The sequence below is a fragment of the Hemitrygon akajei genome, chromosome 15 (assembly GCF_048418815.1).
Source record: "Hemitrygon akajei chromosome 15, sHemAka1.3, whole genome shotgun sequence".
In the NCBI taxonomy this organism is placed as follows: Eukaryota; Metazoa; Chordata; class Chondrichthyes; order Myliobatiformes; family Dasyatidae; genus Hemitrygon; species Hemitrygon akajei.
This window is the reverse complement of record NC_133138.1, coordinates 48,969,676-48,988,747: the sequence shown is the minus strand read 5'-3', so window position 1 is coordinate 48,988,747 and position 19,072 is coordinate 48,969,676. Positions and strand designations below refer to the sequence as shown.

At 38.7% G+C, this 19,072-nt stretch overlaps 1 protein-coding gene across 1 annotated transcript in view; it reads left to right on the top strand.

Annotated features, from left to right (window-relative positions):
• Positions 1-16,077, top strand: part of LOC140739067 (electrogenic sodium bicarbonate cotransporter 1-like) — an 89,365-nt gene extending 73,288 nt beyond the window's left edge. The window contains exons 19-22 of the mRNA XM_073067019.1: positions 5,594-5,767; positions 8,865-9,017; positions 13,724-13,788; positions 15,966-16,077. Of these exons, the coding sequence (XP_072923120.1) occupies positions 5,594-5,767; positions 8,865-9,017; positions 13,724-13,777 (381 nt within the window). The 3' untranslated portion in view covers positions 13,778-13,788; positions 15,966-16,077. The remainder of the gene's footprint in view (positions 1-5,593; positions 5,768-8,864; positions 9,018-13,723; positions 13,789-15,965) is intronic.
• The last annotated feature ends 2,995 nt before the right edge of the window (positions 16,078-19,072 follow it).

Genomic DNA, 19,072 nt, shown 5'->3' with positions numbered 1-19,072 from the left:
CCAACTGATTCCAGTGGCATGGAAACCACAATGATTGGAGCTGATGGATTTGTTGTAGGCTTCATCCACCTTCACAGCTTTTGAGTTCAAAGTGACTTCATCCGCCTGTTCCACCGTTGAGGTCTTGGTTGGATTGTTCTTTGTCAGGGTCCTCACCCTCAACCTTACCACCATGGGGTGACCCTACCAGGAGCATAGCTCCAGACGGCATTGCTCTCGGGATCTCAGGACCACACAAGCCTCTCCACCACAACAAGGTGGCAATCCACGGAGAAGATAGCTTAAATAATAAACTATAAAATAACAAGCCACAAGGGGCCACAAAACAATATAGAACAGATACTTCACTCAACAAGGTAGCTGAAGGCTAGGAGTGACTGGATATTTTGATGAGCAAACAAGGAAGGTGGATGAGAGCAGGGTTTATAAAGGTTGAAGGTGAAGAACTGGAAATTAGTGTCAGGTGACTCCTATTAGCTGGATGGAGACTGGGAGGAGCCTGCATGTGTAGGCCTGACAGGAAATGAATTGTGTACATTGCCCTTGTAGCTTTCCTGATCTAATCATTCTGTTGCAAGCAATGTTACCAGGAATTTCAAGAAAATTTCAATTGTTATTTTTAAGGAACCAGGGGTATGTCCATGAACTTTTTCTCAAGTAGGCATGTGGAAGAGAAAGAGGAGAGATTTGATAATGTTTTGATTCACATGGGCCACAGCGAAGTATGGGTTCACTATTCTGAAATGGTAGTTTGTAACTTCTACCAAAAATCTAAGGAATATCTTGTGGTGTCTGCTGATCTCTCTGAAACTTATGCCTGCAAAGTGCTGGTAAATGGGAATAATATAGATAGTCTGAATGGAAAGGAGCTTTGAAGTGCCTATTTCTGTGTTGTATGATTCTAGGACTCCGAAATGACTATTGATATGACGACCAGAGCAAGAAGTTGAATCGGACATTAATGACAGAGAGGAATCATTGCTAAAGTACTAACTGTTACAGTCAGCAAGTGAGATCTTATTTCCAAATTAATAGTACTTCGCTGATAATATACATTAGCTATTCCCACATCCGTCCAATACAGAAATATATAGTAAAGCAGACTTCCAGTGGCATTAAAATGCATTATGCTGAAAAGATCTTTAAAATTAGCCTACATAGCACGCTATGCTTTACAGTTAGAAAGATCAGCAATTGGCAGACTTCTATACTATATCTCCCTATATATACTATATATTGTATCCATATTTCAAAGGATATACAGTTGCAGGAAAAAGTTTGTGAACCCTTTGCAATTTTCTGGTTTTCCGCATTAATTACTCATAAAATGTGGTCTGATCTTCATCCAAGTCACAGTAATAGACAAACACATCTGTCTAAACAAATAATTGTACCTCTTCAATTATTGTAGACAATTGTACTTCTTCTCACCAATACTGAATACACCATTTAAACAATCACAGTGTAGGTTCAAAAAGTATGTGAACCTCTGGGGTAATGCCTTCTACAAAAGCTATTTGGAGTCAGGTGATCCAGTCAACAAGATGAGATTGGAGGTGGAGGTTGTAGAGGTGCCCTGTCCTATAAAAAAAGACACAAAGTCAGGTTACCAACAGAGCCTGCTCTTCTCAAGAAAGATCTGTTTATGTGCACCATGCTTTGATCAAAACAACTTTCAGAGGACCTTAGAAGAATTGTAGAGCTGCACGAAGCTGGGAAGACTACAAAAACATTTCTAAAGACCTAAGTGGTCTTCAGTCCACAGTAAGAAAAATTGTCTACAAATGGAGGACACTCAGTACCGTTGCTACTCTCCCTAGGAGTGGGTGTCCTTCAAAGATCAAACCAAGAGCACAATGTGCAGTGCTGAAGATCAAACCAAGAGCACAATGTGCAGTGCTGAAGATCACACCAAGAGCACAATGTGCAGTGCTGAAGATCACACCAAGAGCACAATGTGCAGTGCTGAAGATCAAACCAAGAGCACAACGTGCAGTGCTGAAGATCACACCAAGAGCACAATGTGCAGTGCTGAAGATCAAACCAAGAGCACAATGTGCAGTGCTGAAGATCACACCAAGAGCACAATGTGCAGTGCTGAAGATCAAACCAAGAGCACAACGTGCAGTGCTGAAGATCACACCAAGAGCACAATGTGCAGTGCTGAAGATCACACCAAGAGCACAATGTGCAGTGCTGAAGATCAAACCAAGAGCACAATGTGCAGTGCTGAAGATCAAACCAAGAGCACAATGTGCAGTGCTGAAGATCACACCAAGAGCACAATGTGCAGTGCTGAAGATCAAACCAAGAGCACAATGTGCAGTGCTGAAGATCACACCAAGAGCACAATGTGCAGTGCTGAAGATCAAACCAAGAGCACAATGTGCAGTGCTGAAGATCACACCAAGAGCACAATGTGCAGTGCTGAAGATCACACCAAGAGCACAATGTGCAGTGCTGAAGATCAAACCAAGAGCACAATGTGCAGTGCTGAAGATCACACCAAGAGCACAATGTGCAGTGCTGAAGATCACACCAAGAGCACAATGTGCAGTGCTGAAGATCAAACCAAGAGCACAACGTGCAGTGCTGAAGATCACACCAAGAGCACAATGTGCAGTGCTGAAGATCACACCAAGAGCACAATGTGCAGTGCTGAAGATCACACCAAGAGCACAATGTGCAGTGCTGAAGATCAAACCAAGAGCACAACGTGCAGTGCTGAAGATCACACCAAGAGCACAATGTGCAGTGCTGAAGATCAAACCAAGAGCACAATGTGCAGTGCTGAAGATCAAACCAAGAGCACAATGTGCAGTGCTGAAGATCAAACCAAGAGCACAATGTGCAGTGCTGAAGATCAAACCAAGAGCACAATGTGCAGTGCTGAAGATCAAACCAAGAGCACAATGTGCAGTGCTGAAGATCACACCAAGAGCACAATGTGCAGTGCTGAAGATCAAACCAAGAGCACAATGTGCAGTGCTGAAGATCAAACCGAGCACAATGTGCAGTGCTGAAGATCAAACCAAGAGCACAATGTGCAGTGCTGAAGATCACACCAAGAGCACAATGTGCAGTGCTGAAGATCAAACCAAGAGCACAATGTGCAGTGCTGAAGATCAAACCAAGAGCACAATGTGCAGTGCTGAAGATCAAACCAAGAACACAATGTGCAGTGCTGAAGATCACACCAAGAGCACAATGTGCAGTGCTGAAGATCAAACCAAGAGCACAATGTGCAGTGCTGAAGATCAAACCAAGAGCACAATGTGCAGTGCTGAAGATCAAACCAAGAGCACAATGTGCAGTGCTGAAGATCACACCAAGAGCACAATGTGCAGTGCTGAAGATCAAACCAAGAGCACAATGTGCAGTGCTGAAGGAGGTGAAAAAGAACCCATGGGTAACAGCGAAAGCCCTGCAGAAATCTCTAGGACTTGCTGCAGTCTCTGTTCATGTGTCCACTGAACAAGAATGGTGTTCATGGAAGGAAACCACTGTTCTCAAAAAACATTGCTGCACATCTCAACTATGCAAAAGACTACCTGGATGTTCTACAATGCTTCTGGGGCAATGTTCTGTGGACAGACAAATCACCAGGATTTGGTCACCAGCAGTAGTAGGCTGCTTTACACATTTCCTTCATATTCACTCAAACAAGGTTTAATCACTATTAGGGAAAAGGTGACTTCTCCAAAGGGGTGTACCAAACAGGAACCTCTGAGCCTGTTATTTTTAATATTTAATACAGCATTAAGACCTAATAGCAATCTTTTAGTGACCCTGAGGCCAGTGTTCCCTCCCTCGTTATCTTAACATTCTGAAGCACTGTCCGAGTGGTGTGTAGGAGCCATACATCTGTTCTCTATCTACATTGTATTCTGTGTTGTGTGATTATTGTGGTCACTAGTCACATGAGTGAGGGCATAGTAAAAGTGAAGGGAATAAGTCACATCTTCATGCTTTGCTCGCCCCAGTTTGTAGCTATGGACCAGCAGACGTCATATCTTTTGACGACTGCTTGATAATGCTTAGCTTACACTTGGGTACACTTAAGTTTCACCACTTCAAGATTGTATGTTTTCCAAGTGCTAATAAATGATTGATTAAAGGATTCAACTTTTGGAGCAATCATTGGAGCTGGGGATGCATCATACAAGTATAACAAATCCTTAGGGTTGCAGGCAGCAGCAGTTGATTTGGTTTTGCACTACATAGTGCATTACTTTGGGCTTCATGAGGTTGGTGAGAGACTGGTACATGCAATAGCTGCTGAAACATGCAAGTTAGAATTCTCAGCACCAGAACCTTGACTGTTGAAATGAATAAATAATCACTAATAGCATGTTCAGTATGATATGGGGAATCCTTGGCCCAACAGGGCACGCACCTTTGTAGATCTATAATCTGCTTCAGTGGAGTCGTATGTGGAGGAAGTGGAAGAACATATGAAAGGAACTATTATGTCCCTTCTCCCAGCTGGAACCCTGAGGTTGAAAGTATCCCTGTGATGTGGCACCAGTCACCAGCATTTAATTTACATTACCTTAAACTGACTTAAAGCATGAGCAGAGGAGGTTACAACAAGTCAATTTTCACCATAATTGGCCAAAGAATTTCTGGATACATTTAATTTAATGGGTGAAATTATCAATAGCATTATAATTGAGGAAAGAATGTTGTTACTTCGTTGAAAAGAACTTTTATTATTTGGGTAACTCCTCAGTCATAACTGAATGTATTACCAAAGGTCAAACTTGATAAAATGCATGGATTTTGATGTTGGGTTCAAAGTTCCTCACAAAAGGAGCACAATTCATAGAAAACGATAGTTCATGAAATTCTGAAAACATGATAAAAGAACCAGATGTGGCCAGATTGTCCGTGTCCGCTTGTCTCAGCCCACAGCTGCACCTCAAACGTTGGTTGCAGACAAGCTGGCAAACCTCCGACTACACTGGGCCAGTCCCTGCCATAGGACCCGCCCTTAAACTCGTCATTTCTGCCTCTGCAGATGATTGAGTGAAACCTCACGGGTAGCTTCGCCCTACCTTGTTCTGAGTTGGGACAAAACTGCAACCCCCTCCTTCCCAGCTGGAAAATTTCACTGGGGTTCCTATTTCAAATATGAAAAACAGGATTTTGAAACTGTTTAAATCATCTGGTTCAAGTTTTATCTTGATTGCATTGTCTGAGTGTTAACTCATATTTCAGCCAGTTAAATAGACCCACTTCTCCCAGTCTCGAGTTTCAGACAGAATCAAGTCCAGGGAATGGCTCCAATCTCATTCAGTAGTTTACAGAGTAAATAAAAACACGAAGAATTTAAACCATGAACGGTGAGACTGCTCACTGACACAAAGGCCCAAAACCACACCTCCTGATCCATGGGATTAACAAATTACTATGCTGACCCACCCATCTTCCTTGGGGAAACAAACCCAAGTACTCGTGCTCCAGACGATCGGGCCTAACAGGGTGGTTTGAAAAAGGTGGTGGAAGACAAGAGGCAAAAACAAACTAAGTGATATTCTCCTGAGGAAACATGCACAATGTTAACTCCATGCTACTTGTCTTTTTTTTATAGTTTATGGACAGACTGAAGCTGCTGTTGACACCTCCCAATCACCAGCCTGATTTAATATACTTGCGTCATGTCCCACTGCGCCGTGTTCATCTGTTCACGTTAATCCAGTTCTTGTGTTTGGTTGTGTTGTGGGTTCTGAAATCAACGGATGCTGCAATAATCTTTCCAGTTATGGTAAGTAGAAATGTGTAATTGTGGAAATGGACTACTCACCATAAACACGTAAAACTAAAATCCTAAGAGCTGACAAAAAGCAACTCACGTCAGGCACCGTCTGTGGAAAGACAAGAGTCGATGTTTCGGTTAAGACCTGCTGAGTGGTTCCTGCATGACGAACATTGAGGAATCATTCCAGTCTGGAGCTGTGATGTAAATTTCCAGGGTAATAACCAATTCCAGATGATGAATTTTCTATGGCGGTAGGCATGTGGTGAAATGAACCTTAACAGCAAGCTTTTGTCCTCTTTGTTCACTCAACCATTGTTTAGGCTAGTCCCAAATGTTGCCCTTATGTTGTCTAAATTTCCCAACTTATTCCCCTTTCCTTGCTTATTGAAGGTATTGTGTTTTATTTTCTCTTAGTGGTGCTGAGACAGGTGTTGGTTTTCATCATACGGCATTATGGGAATAACATTCCCCCTCCCGTTCCTGAAGATTCAGATAATCCACTGCACAAAATGAATATCACTCAAGAATCTTGACATTCAGTCTCCCATATGATTATAATAGATATTAGTTAAATTGTAATCTTGGTTTTGTTTCCCTTGTCTCACACTTCACTGTTTCTTACTCCTTGCAGTCTTATAACTTAAGAGTTTGCGAATCATTAAAATTTAAGTTCAGTCTTTGTCAAAATAGAGTCAAAATAGAGCTAAAATCCAAGTCAAAATAGAGCTAAGATTCATCCCTCTTTTCAACTCTCAGAAGTTTTTTTGGCAACATTTTTGAGCAATTTTGCAAAGATGTATTTCATTATTTCATTCTTTTGTGTAAGGGGAGTTCAGTTGTACAGGGAAATATAGCTTGGGGTTCTGAGAGATCTTATTGAATTTAAAATTCACTTTAGAGCCATGCATTAGTAGTCCAAATATCAATCCCACTTCAATTTCAGGCAACTTAGAAGTCATACTTGTAGAAACACTTTATTTTGATAGATACTGCTCTTTCCAATGAAGGATGCAAAATTGCCAGTTGATATTACTGTGAGATGTGAGGAATTGTCTTCCTGATATGATAAAGGTTCTTTGTCTAGCAACCAGGACATGTGTTTATTGATACAGCTAATTGCTTGTGGTGCTGGCAAACATCATCTCAGGCTCTGGGTCCACTGAGAGGGAGGTGTAGAACTGCAGTAACCTTGCAGCATTGGGTTGGTGTGTCCATACACTGTCACAACTAGCTACGTAAATTGTACAGTGGAAATCCCTCACTATCTGCTCTTGGGTATTATTCTTAAACATTGGCTGATGTGTTCTTCTTTCATTTACTTATTGATCCCATGGATACCAAAGAATTTCTTGCTCTTTATTTCCAATTGATCCATTTGTTTAAATTAAGCACAGCATTTCTCTCCTGTCACACTCATTACTTCTTTGAGTTGGTACTTGCAGATTTGGATAACTATCCCAAACAGCTAAGATTTATGAAATACACACCCTTTGCACTAAATCTTAAAGAATTTGCCCAGCACTCTATCTTGTGCATTGGCCCTTGCCAACAATAATTGGCCCCTGAGAGTGAAATTCAAACCCACACAAAGAGCAATAATGATATTTTAAATAAAGGAAACACAATTAATTTTAACTATCTCTTGAAGTAGGCATTATTGTAAATGTATTCAAACTTTTTTCAATGAAGTCTGCTGCTATTCTCATCACAACTCTATAACTTTGGATAATAGAGGCTATTTAGTCACTGTCCATTTTTTAAATACCCTGGAGTCATTTTAAATGTCACCTTTCGTGAATTTCTCCATGTTATTCCCAAAAGCAAAGATCAACACCTTCTCTACACTGCCTGCAAGTATGACCAGCTGTTCTGCCTTCTTTCCGCCTTATATTCTGTTACTATGAAGAGAAAGATCCCTGGAGCCTTTCCTGGGTGTTTATGCCAGGATTGGTATAAATAATTGACGGTACCTTGGTTACAATATCCACATAGGGAACACTAGCCATTGATCATACTCACAGTTTTGTGTGACATATTGTGGTTGTGTAATACAATATTGTGGTATTACATATTGTGGTTGTGTATTATGGCAAATACAGTACTATGCAAAATTCTTATACACATATATTTGGCTAGGGTGCCTAAGAATTTTGCTCAGTACTGTTGTCGTTTTATGTATTACACTGTGCTGCTGCAAAAAAGCAAATTTCATGATGTGTGACCGATGATAAACCTGATTCTGATTATGGGTCTCTATTGTGACTAAGAGTGAGAAGGGGGCAGGGAGATGGGAATCATGGTTGAGAAAAGGGGAAGGGAGAAGAGGAGAGGGAGCAGGAAGCAGCAGAGAGACGTTCTGTAATGATCAGTAAACCAATTGTTTGGAATCAAATGACTTTGCCTGGTGTCTCAGGGCTGGGTGTGTCTGCGCCTGCACCACCCCCTATCCCTGACATTCCTTTTCTGCCACCTGTCCCACACCCTCTTGTGGCAGGCGCTCCACTCTTGCCATTCCCAACATCCTTTGCTCCCACCGGATTTACAAACTCACTCTCTGCTCCACATTGACAAATACAGTACTGAGTACTGTATGTTAATTTTTGACAGTTAGTGGCCCTGAAGAGTATACAGTACTTATCCTGGAGGCCTTGTGTGCATTCATTAGTTTGATTCCAAGAGTAGTTCTGTGATGAAACATTGAGTTTTATTTTATATTCTATATAGGGTGTTGCCAAGGTTCTTTAATCTAAAGTCACAGGTAGATCAGACCAGACAACAAAATAGATATCCTTTATAGAAGACACTAAGAAATCAGTGTAGAGACCAATGAAACAGCATAGTTATCAATACACAGTGATCACCTGTGAAGAAGCTGGGACCTCCCTGTTTATGTGGGAATCTCAAGCTTTTGACACTTGTGAAATGAAGTGTGACTGCTGGTATTTCTCAGGGAAAATGTGTTATCTGTGCCAGCAATATATTCAATTTTTAATAACAATAGCTATCTAAAAGATTTCTACTATTTGTTAAAACACATTAAAATGTTTGATGGGTTGAATCAAGTTTTCTCAAATGACTAAGTTTGAAATTGGATGGGTGACAGCTCCTGGCTTTGGTGGGGATACGAAAGTCAATGGAATGCATCTTCAGTAGACATGACCTAAGCTGGCTTGATGATGTAATGCCGGAGAGAGAGAGAAAAGAAATAGAGGAAAAAAATCCAGAGAAGGACATTTCGAGTATTGAAAGCGAAGATGTGAGTACTTTTTCTCTTGTTTTATAGATGTGGAGATGTATCGAATATGAAATTTGAGATCTTTGCAGCCACCTAGTGGTTGTTTATCCCCCTCATTCTGTGGCCAGGTGGAAACTGAACAGTGACAATTTCCTTTCAACAAATGCCTTCCTTCTTCTAAATAGTATTGAGCATGAGATTAGAACACAATTTCAATTAAGTTAATTACATGAGTATAGTTAAACTCCATGCTGCATACTGGCAACACACAACGCTTGAACAAGTATGCAAATTTTATAGCATTTTATGCTGCATTTAGGCACTTGCATCCCCCAAAAAATGGATTAAGTGTATATAAGATCACTTAAATCATGTGTGGAGTAAATTCAGAAGGAAAATCCCTCAGTTCCTGCAGAAAGTCTGCTTACTTTCTAAATGAAAATGTTAAAGTATATTCATAAGCAAAATTACTTTGTTAAATGCTCTATACACTATATTTATGTGATGTGTAAAAGAGATTCAGGCTCTAACATAGCAATTAGAGTAATGAAGAGGCAGTGCTGCCATTCTGCAGATCAGTTGTTCAGTGAAGATGATATCACCATATGTTTTGTTAAATGTTGAGGGGTTTGACCTTTGCAAAAGACTATTGTTGATTTTTTTTACAAGAAACAAGTGAATGATTTTTACAGTCCAACAATCCAGTGTTATAGTGCTTATATAGGATAGCTGTGGCCTAAGTCCTAAATTTCACTCTGGATATATTTGAAGCAAGGTATTTTGATCCTATAAACATCTCAGTGTGAGAACCCGTGCACTTCTGGCCCTCTGAATTCAGCAGAAATTATTTAAAAGCTTGTGACATCAATGAGAGATTAAGCAGGAGATTGGCAGTGGAAGGAACAGTACTCAGTAAGTCATGTGTTTGAGGGGAGATGGTTTATTGATGTAGATAAAGGCAGCAAAGGACAGGAAATACCCACCAGTGAAGAGATCCAACATTAAGGACATTCTTGGTCCTCCTGGTCCAGAAGGAGAATTATTTGGGCCTTTGCTATCCTGATGCTGATTTCTGCCAACATTATCACAGAACATTATCCAACCATCACCTGTGTTGGATCTCTTCTTAATATTACTGATAGTGTCATCGGGATCAGGATTTCACATTTTTTATTGCTGGAATAAATGGCTTCTGTCATTCTGGAAACTTGGCAGATGTAATAATGAAAGAGGACAATACAATGCCCTCACCCATTGTAGTTAATATTAACAACTTGCCCATTCATATACATCAAGAGATTAAGATTAAAATCCAGTCTAAAACTGAAGCATGTCTTGCACTTCAGCAAGTATATTTCTTCATACTAAACCTTGAACAGTGCCTAAAATATTTTATCTCAATAGATCTTTATATTTTCAACAACTTAAATGAGTAAAATTAAGTTCAGACAAATGAGTTTTTAAATCCTGCCTCCAATGCATTTTAAACAGACCTTAGTTTGTGTTATTTTTCTTTATGCTTGCCATCCATGGAAGCCAGCTTTAATTTCACACTGTGCTACTGGGAGATAAGGAACCATCTATTAGAATTTGAGAGTAAACTTTCACTCTTGTTAAGCATCTCATCTGGCTTGAAATGAAATCTATCTGTTTCTTGAAAGCAAATAAATACAGCTTTGTGAGTTCAAATAGGTTTGCAATCTGTCTTGCTCTGTTTGATCATCAATCTAACTTAAACACATTCTTGGTTAACAGCTTAGCCCTTCCAAGAGTATTATTACACTGAATGAGTACAAAGAGCAGTTGAACAGCTTGGTTTCACGTACACAATTTGTCTGCATTTAGCTTATAACTAACTCAGTCACATGCAGGCATCAGCCAGCCTACTCCTGTATAAGCGGTGCAGCCATGTACAACCAACAGTCACATGCCACTTCCCTGGTTTGAGTGAAGTAGAGAGTTCTATAAAAGACAGAGGAAATCCAATTGTAAATCCTTTTTCTAGTACTTGCAGCCAGTGCGGTCCATCGCACTCGACTAGGTTGCACTTGTCCAACCGATGGCCCAACTGTGCCACCAGTCAGCCGATCAAAGTGCAGACAGCAGCCAGCCCACTTACACGTACACACATTAGGTTCAGTCATATGCACGTTTGTCAGCCAGTCTATTCATACGTAAAAAATTATCAAGCCAGTCAAGTCAAACATGCAGCCATTCTGTTCTTAGCACGGCTTCATCCACATAGATTACCACCAAAACTAGCTTAATCCATGTAGATTACCATCAAAACTGGCAGTAGCCAAGCATTGGAAGTGGAAGTGTTTATGCCCAAGTGATTTAGGATTAAGTAAATTTAGAGCCTAAGCATAAGTTATTTTTTTTTCTGTCAACTGTACATGAGTTTTTTTATAGCGTAACAAAAGTGTTTAACAATATGTAAAGAACAAAGTTGCAAAGAGATCTTAAAAAAATGTAGGAACAAATTTAATTAATCTTATGCATATGATACACATAATTGTAGTTTTAGTTGGTACAACTTCATTATTCAGTTCAGGGAACTCAGCTCAGAGAACTCAACTCAGAAGTTCACTCTCTCTTACTTCTCTCTCCCTTCTCTGGCTATCCGGGGTCATTATAGTTTTCCAATAATTGCAGCTGAAACCCCAGATTTGAGTTTCAGCTTTCACCTGTTCTTTAAGGTATTCACTGGTTTGATATCTACCTCAGTCCACATCTGATTCCTGGCTGAATTTGTTTCATCCAAGCTTTCCGCTGTCCTGTCTCTAATTTCTCTTATGTCATGCAGAGTGTTGTGGTCTCTCAACATCATAGGTTCTTGTCAGAAATGTCCTGCTTTTCTTGCTCCACTGAAATTGCCTTCTCTTGGATCATAAATTATGTACTCTTTGGCATTATTCACATTGAGTTATCCCTTATTGTCTTCAGTTTTTGTTGGCATTTAACATGTTCAATCTCTCTTTGTTATGTATGCATACCAATGTGTAACCTCTGAATTTCTGATTTTGCCATCTATTTTCCTCCTTCATTGCCACCATTACTGCTCCCTTATCAATTCAAGTATATTTTTCTTTAATGATCCGTTGTCCTAAAATAGTTTATAAATGTAGTGCCACCTCATGGCATTAAAAGAACTGCAGCATCAAATATATCCAGCCCAGATGAACTTGGAAGCTGATCATATTGGCAGGCTGGTGAGTAACTTAACATGTGACTCATCAAGAACCTATAGAGTGTGGTAAGTACTCTATAGGTTTAAGTACATTTTAAACCCCCCCCCCCACCATTCTTTTGGTGGGGGGGGGGGTTTAAAATGAATAAAGAACAGCTACTGGAGACATGATAACACAACACTTAAGATACAGAATATGTTTGGTATCAATCTTAAATGCATTACAGATTTGTATCTGTTATGAAGTCTTGTTTAGTCAATGACTTCTTCAGGTCAACTTTGGAAAATTTAAAGCTGTCCAGTTGTGGTAAGCGTCCTACATGTTACAAACTTAAAGTAGTCTATTTTGTTTCTTGGGTGAGGATCCTGTTATGGCCCCACCTGTGCTTCAAACTTCTGATTTCCCTCTGTAATCAAGACTTTTTATTTCCAAATTTGCAACATAATCTGCTGAAACCCTGTGCTTCATGCCCTTGACAGCTATTTTTTCCACTTGTGTGTTCAATATGGTCTTACTGACTTAACCCATGCTCCACAAACTCTTCTTATCAAAAGTGGAGCTGACAAGTCTTATTATCCACAAAGACCCATATATTCATCATTCTTGTCTTCACCAATATTAATCTTCTCAGATTGACTTAAAAAAATCTACTGATTAAAGTTATTCTTTGGTTCATTGCATGCAGCATCTGATACCTCCTCTGGACTCACTTTTTCATCCAGGTCTATGAATATTCCAATAAGGGAAAGTGGTTGATTCTACCACATTGTAACTCATTTATGGTGGAACATGCAACAATGGCCTGGAGAAGGTTTTCCTAATTTTCCTTTCTCTGTTGCTAATTATCTTAGTATCAGAATAGAATTAAAAGACTAAGTTTGCAGACCTTGAAGGTGGGAAAGCTCAAGGGCATAGAGGTATTTCAATGTACACGTGGAAACTTCAAGATTCAGTTGGTTGCTTGACCGGAAGTGAAAAGTTTAGGAGGAACACAAGGGGAAACTTCACTTGTGAGAGTGTGGAATGAGCTGCCAGCACAAGTGGTACATGTGACAGCACAATTTCAACATTTTTAATAAAATGTTGGTCAATGGGAGTAGGGAGTTTAAAGGATTTGGCATGGATTGGATGGACTAAAGGACCTGTTGCTGTGCTGCACTTTTCTATGACTCTAAGTATGAGTGATAGGTAAACAAGATAGAGTGCAAGTTAGGACACTTATAGCAAAGATTCCGATGATCTCAAAACAGAATGTGAGAGGCTTGCTAGGAGCCCGTTGGAAGAATCAGCTCTAGAGGTAACAGAGGAATTAATGAGGATGTCAACACCAACTTTCACTTTAAGGATGATTACTTGGAAGAGATGCCATGGAACACCTGATGCTAATGGAACTATGCTCAATATAAATAATCACCTTCAGAAGGAGCAAGAACAAATCAAGTATAGCAAGTTAATTTTCATTGTGAATTACATCAACAGTCTAAACAGCTAACATGGTGGTTAAAAATTTAATTTTGATTTATTTTCTCCCTCTAGTCTGAATACCGATATCTACAAAAAGCACCTGACATAAATATCTCCTTGAATTGAAAGAATAAATGGTGAGTCAATAGTGTTCACACACAAACTCCATCACCAGTTATGTGATTTATGCAGATTCTCTTTTTCCTTTCATCACATAAAGTGGACACTTGAGTCAATGCTAGCTGTCAGATCAGTCCTGTTAATTCCACTTGGCTCTCTGCAAGCCATTCTCTTTTGCAGATCTATTGTCTCCACCCTAGTGCTCTGACAATCCACCCACATAAGAGTAATTTCACAGTATCCAATATATCTTTGGGAAGAAGCAAAGAGGGGAAACACATGTGGTCATGGGGGGATGGTGGGGGCAAGTTAAAACTTCCTCTCAGACATCACTGGAGATGGTCTGAACCCAGGTATCAGGAGCTGTCAGTCAGCAGCACTAATTGCTGTACCACCTTCTAATTTATGATTGTGAAACCATATCTAAAATGATAAATAAACTATTGAAACATTATTTGAAGTAAACAAGTGTCTCAAGTAAAATGTAATTAGAAGTGAGCTGTATATCTTTTTAAACTAGCATTAACAATAGTAGTGAACAAAACTATTTTTGAAATCCTAAACTTTTCTGCATCCAAATGTTCAATTTAAAAATGTATATACATTTTCCAGTGGAATCAGGCCGGAGTGGCATCAGAACACACAGGGCGTGGGTTGGAACTTTTTGCTTTCACTGAAGTTTTAAAAATGGGTGTGTGCCTGCAGCCATATTGCCCCAATGAAAGCAAATTTCCATCACCACCCCAAACTCATAGCTGCCATTTGGGCAAGCCTGTGCCAAGCCACTTCTCCTGCTTCCCTGGCCTCCAATCCCCAGGCTGAGCCTGCTGTCTGATTCACTGTTTGGAATACCTTACTAGGATCGGTGAGCGTTCCACCACTTACACCCTCCTCGGTCTGTATGAAGATCGGATCAGGCCAATTTTGCATTGTAGTTTTCTTGGAACAAACATAGAAATTCAGTTGTACCTTTGACTTGAAAAATAAATAATGATCGATCCTTCCTTGTGCAGCTTTAGTCCCCTCTTTAGCCCATATATCTGCTCTCAGGGGCCTCGGTCTGATCCCATCTGGAGTACTGTCCAGTTTTGGAGTCATTGCTTCAAGAAAGATACTACTGGAAGATCTTCTACTAAATGTTTACTGATCCCCTCTCCTATAGCCCAGATTTTCCTATAGCAAGCCCGAGGGCTCACTGTTCTATGTCAACAAATTAATGTAGTTATACATTGTACCACACTTTAGAATAGCCTCTTTTTGGACAGTGTGGGGGGAAGAGAATACCAGAAATTGCCAGTAAAAACAAGGACCCTGTTATGTTGAGATCCTCACTTGGAATTTTCTGCTAGGCCTCAACTGTGGTAGCAAAATTTGCTGAGGTGCCAGTAACTGGCATTGCTTCATGTGGCTAATCTGATTGTAATTTTGCCTCTTTACCAAGTGCTGACTAGCAGATGTTTTGAATATATGTGATGATAAGGAACTTTCATTCCAAATAGGTCTCGAACAGATTTTGGGATGTATTATACCATGTAAACATTGGACAGATATGAGCTGTGGCCTTGAAAGGAAAGATTCAGTTTTGCAATCAAGTTTTGGATACTACACTATTGCAATTGGAGATCAGCTATTTAGTATTGACATTTTCTGGTATAAACTTTATTTTTGTGGATGTGCAAACTCAGTTTTCATCTTTGTATTATGGAATTCTAAAATTGTACCATGGCAAATATACAATTCTAATACTGCAGCGTGGCTAAGATGTAGAATTCCATTATTTCTGCTTGGTTTAATTCACTTGGTGCTGTACTACCTTTTCCCTCTCTTTTTAAAATGCGATGTTTATGAAAATTATCAAGATAAAATGCTGACAAAATGTTACACAGGTCAATGAAAACAGAAAATGTAAGTATTCAGCAGGTCACTTTTTCTTTAAACAAAACAGAGCTAATGTTTCAGTTTGAAAAGCCCTCATCAGAATTTTTTCTAGTTCTTTTTCAGTTCTGAGGATCTTTGACCTAAAGTGTTAACTCAGTTCCTCTTTCCACAGATGTTGCCTGACCTGCCAACATTTGCTCTTTTTATTTTCGAGTTCTGGCATTTTCAATTATTACCGTGTTGAATTGATTAGCTGCACCTAATGGTTTGTTGCAAATTTTCAGACTTTCGCCATTCTTCATTTCTATTTTGACAGGACAGTACACTACCCGTGGTGATGTTCCCAGTGAAAGAGACTTGGAATGTCAATGTCTAACATTGGATGGAGTTGCTGGAAGAAATAAAATGAAATTGTTCTGATCACAAAATGGAAAATAACTCTTAATTTGTGAAAAATAGTTACTCGTTGATTGTTTTAATTGAAAAGGAACCTTGAACAAGTTCATCTGCATCTTTACCCACTTCGTCATTGTTTTAAAACCAAAGTTCCTTTAACTGGAATACCTACTCTTCCATTAAAGTACAGTATTTGAGTTTTTGTTTTCACTGGTGGGTGTAAGTTACAGTAATGAAGCAGTTTCATTTGTATCCTTGTTTACAGTCATTTCAGTTATAAAGGAATCTTTGAAGTTGCATTAAGATTAGGTGAAAAGTTTACACATCTTTCAGTCTAAAAGTTGGGAAGAAAATGTTTATTTAAAAAAACATTCATGCCATACCTCTGATAATAAATTTATTGCAATTGGGAACTTTCAAGTACAATAGATTAAAATACATTTTAATGATACCACTAGTAAGAGCACCTTTTCTCTTATAATTTTGCTGATGCCAGTGATAATTCTCTTTAAAACTGAAATGGCATTTTATTCCAATGTTTAAAACACAACAAAGTTGGGATTTTTGGGGGCAAGTCTGCCTTAGTGCCCTTCTCATTCCCAGAAATAAAGTTAATTTTCTTTTTACTAATTCATTTCTTGGCACTTGAATGTCACTGGTAAGGTCGGTGTTTATTGCCCAATCCAAGTTTTACTTATTGATAGTGATCCTTACCTACGTCCAGTCAATAGTTCAAAACGTTATCCTATCGGGGGTTCTGTAAATGAAAAACACTTGTTTCACATAATTTAGATTTGTTGCTGTGTGTGGAAACTTTTAATTTTAAAAGGTGAAAGGAGAATTTATTGGAATGTGTACTCTGTGCTCTTTTGCTCTGGGCCTAAGTTAGAAACCAAAGTGAAGGAGTTAACGTTGTCTTGGCACATTTCCTGCAGGAGCAAGTTTATGAAACCTCTGATAATCTAAGACAGATTAACACTGAACTGATTTCCAAGTCAGTAGCTCTCCAATGAACAAAATGTACAGTTTTAAAAATAGAAAAAAAAACTGAATGGCAAGTTATTATTTTTGTGATTTTTAAAAAAATGCATAATCTGAACCAATATATGTCATGACCAGTTAATTGTGGCAAAGTTGCAATTATTTAAGGAGAAAAAAAACAGGGAAAGAATTCGTGATTGAAATGATAAAATTAATATAGAGAAATGATACACAGACCATATAAAAATACAACTATTTGAGTTTGTTAAAATGACAATTTCTCATTAGTACTGAAAGTAACACCTTGAATTTAAGTTGCACCTTTAATGTTACAAAATACTCTAAGGCAAAACAGAAGAATATTATCAAACAGTATTTGATATTGACCATACTGGAACATATTAGGATAAATTTTGATTCAAAGGATATGTTGTAAGGAGCATCTTAAATGAAAAAAATACAGAGAATCAGAGAGGATAAGTGTTGACTTAGTGTAAAAGAATGTTTGATGGGTTTGAGTACCATAGGCTGAAATACCTGTTTGAATGCTGTAACTCTGACTCTAAGGTATACAGCAGGGAAGTCATGTCGACACCTGAAAGCATGTTTGATGAGATTATACTCAATAATAGAGGCCAGTAGAACACTGAAATAAAAGAAGGGAAGGAGCTGTTCTTCAATTTGAACAAGATCCAGACATTTTAAGAATGACATCTAAACCGCATACATTTACCAAGGGAAGAGGAACTTGCCTATAAAGAGAGTTGATGACTTAAGATTTTTAAAACCTCCACTTGTAAAGGTTTTCAAAGTAAATAAGGACCATAAGAAAACAAATTGTCTCCAATAATGTCGCATTGACTGGTCACAAATCTACATTAATCATAAAACATTTGAAATTGAGGGAAAAAATATGTAGTGAGTGGTCGGTAGAATGTGGAATTCTCTGCCATATGTGATTGTTGCAACAGATAATTATCTTAAAAGGAGTTAAATCATTTTTTTGAAACTGTATTAAAATATACAAAGGAAGCATGGGAGAGATAAAGATAAATGAACTAAACAGGATGAAGAGCAAAATCCCAGTGTAGATTTGTTTAAACTATAGCTTTCTTTCAGTGTTCTTGTGTAAGTATGAAATTAACCTGTTGTCTTCGTTGAATTTTCAAGAACCAGAATGTAGAAATTTCTACATAATGTCTTGTTTTAGCCAAATCACTGATATGTATTTTGAAAAAGATTCTTTTTAATTGTTTGTCAGGTATCAAATAACTGTTTACATCTATATCTGAGAATGGATTTATAGTTTGATTGCAGTATCAAAAACTAGTTTATGATAGTTTGTTCCTTTCATTAGTTATTCCTAGCCCTTCGGTTGCAAAAGCAATTGATTAGTAATTTTTTTATAACCGTGTAAAGTACAGTCAAACTTCAATAATTTACCATCCCGTTGTTCTGGAATGATTACGGTTTAACATTGAGCCGACATAGTAGTTCAGAGTATGAGTCAGAGGCCCACAGTGCAGGGTAGGTGTGCAGCTAGCATAGGATCTGGAACGTTTTCTCCTTTACTGGCTTTCTTCCCTCTTCACTCTCAGCTTTGATGCAACGTATCAACCTGAAATATCAACATTTCCATTCACACAGATGACACTCAACTACTGAGTTCCTCCAGCGGGATCAGGAACTTGGCTAGCAATGCAGCTACAATATTTTCTGCTCTTTTTAAACTCACTGTGTTCACTGGAAAACTTGTGCTGCTTTGAAAATGTAAAAAGAAATTGCATCACTGCTTCAGCATCAGCAAGGTCTGAGAGTACCAGACTACCAGAGCTTTACTGTATATGATATACCAATTTTTCATTCTAATTTGCATTCTGATTTAAGATAATGTACTAAAACTGTTGAAGATCCTCTATCTTGCTTCATTTTTTTGGAGTTTGCAATATTAAGGCGGAGATAACAGAAAATGCTGAGCGAGTCGGGCAGACCTATAAAGGAGAAACAGTTGATGTTTCAGATTACTGACCCATCCACGGAACTGGA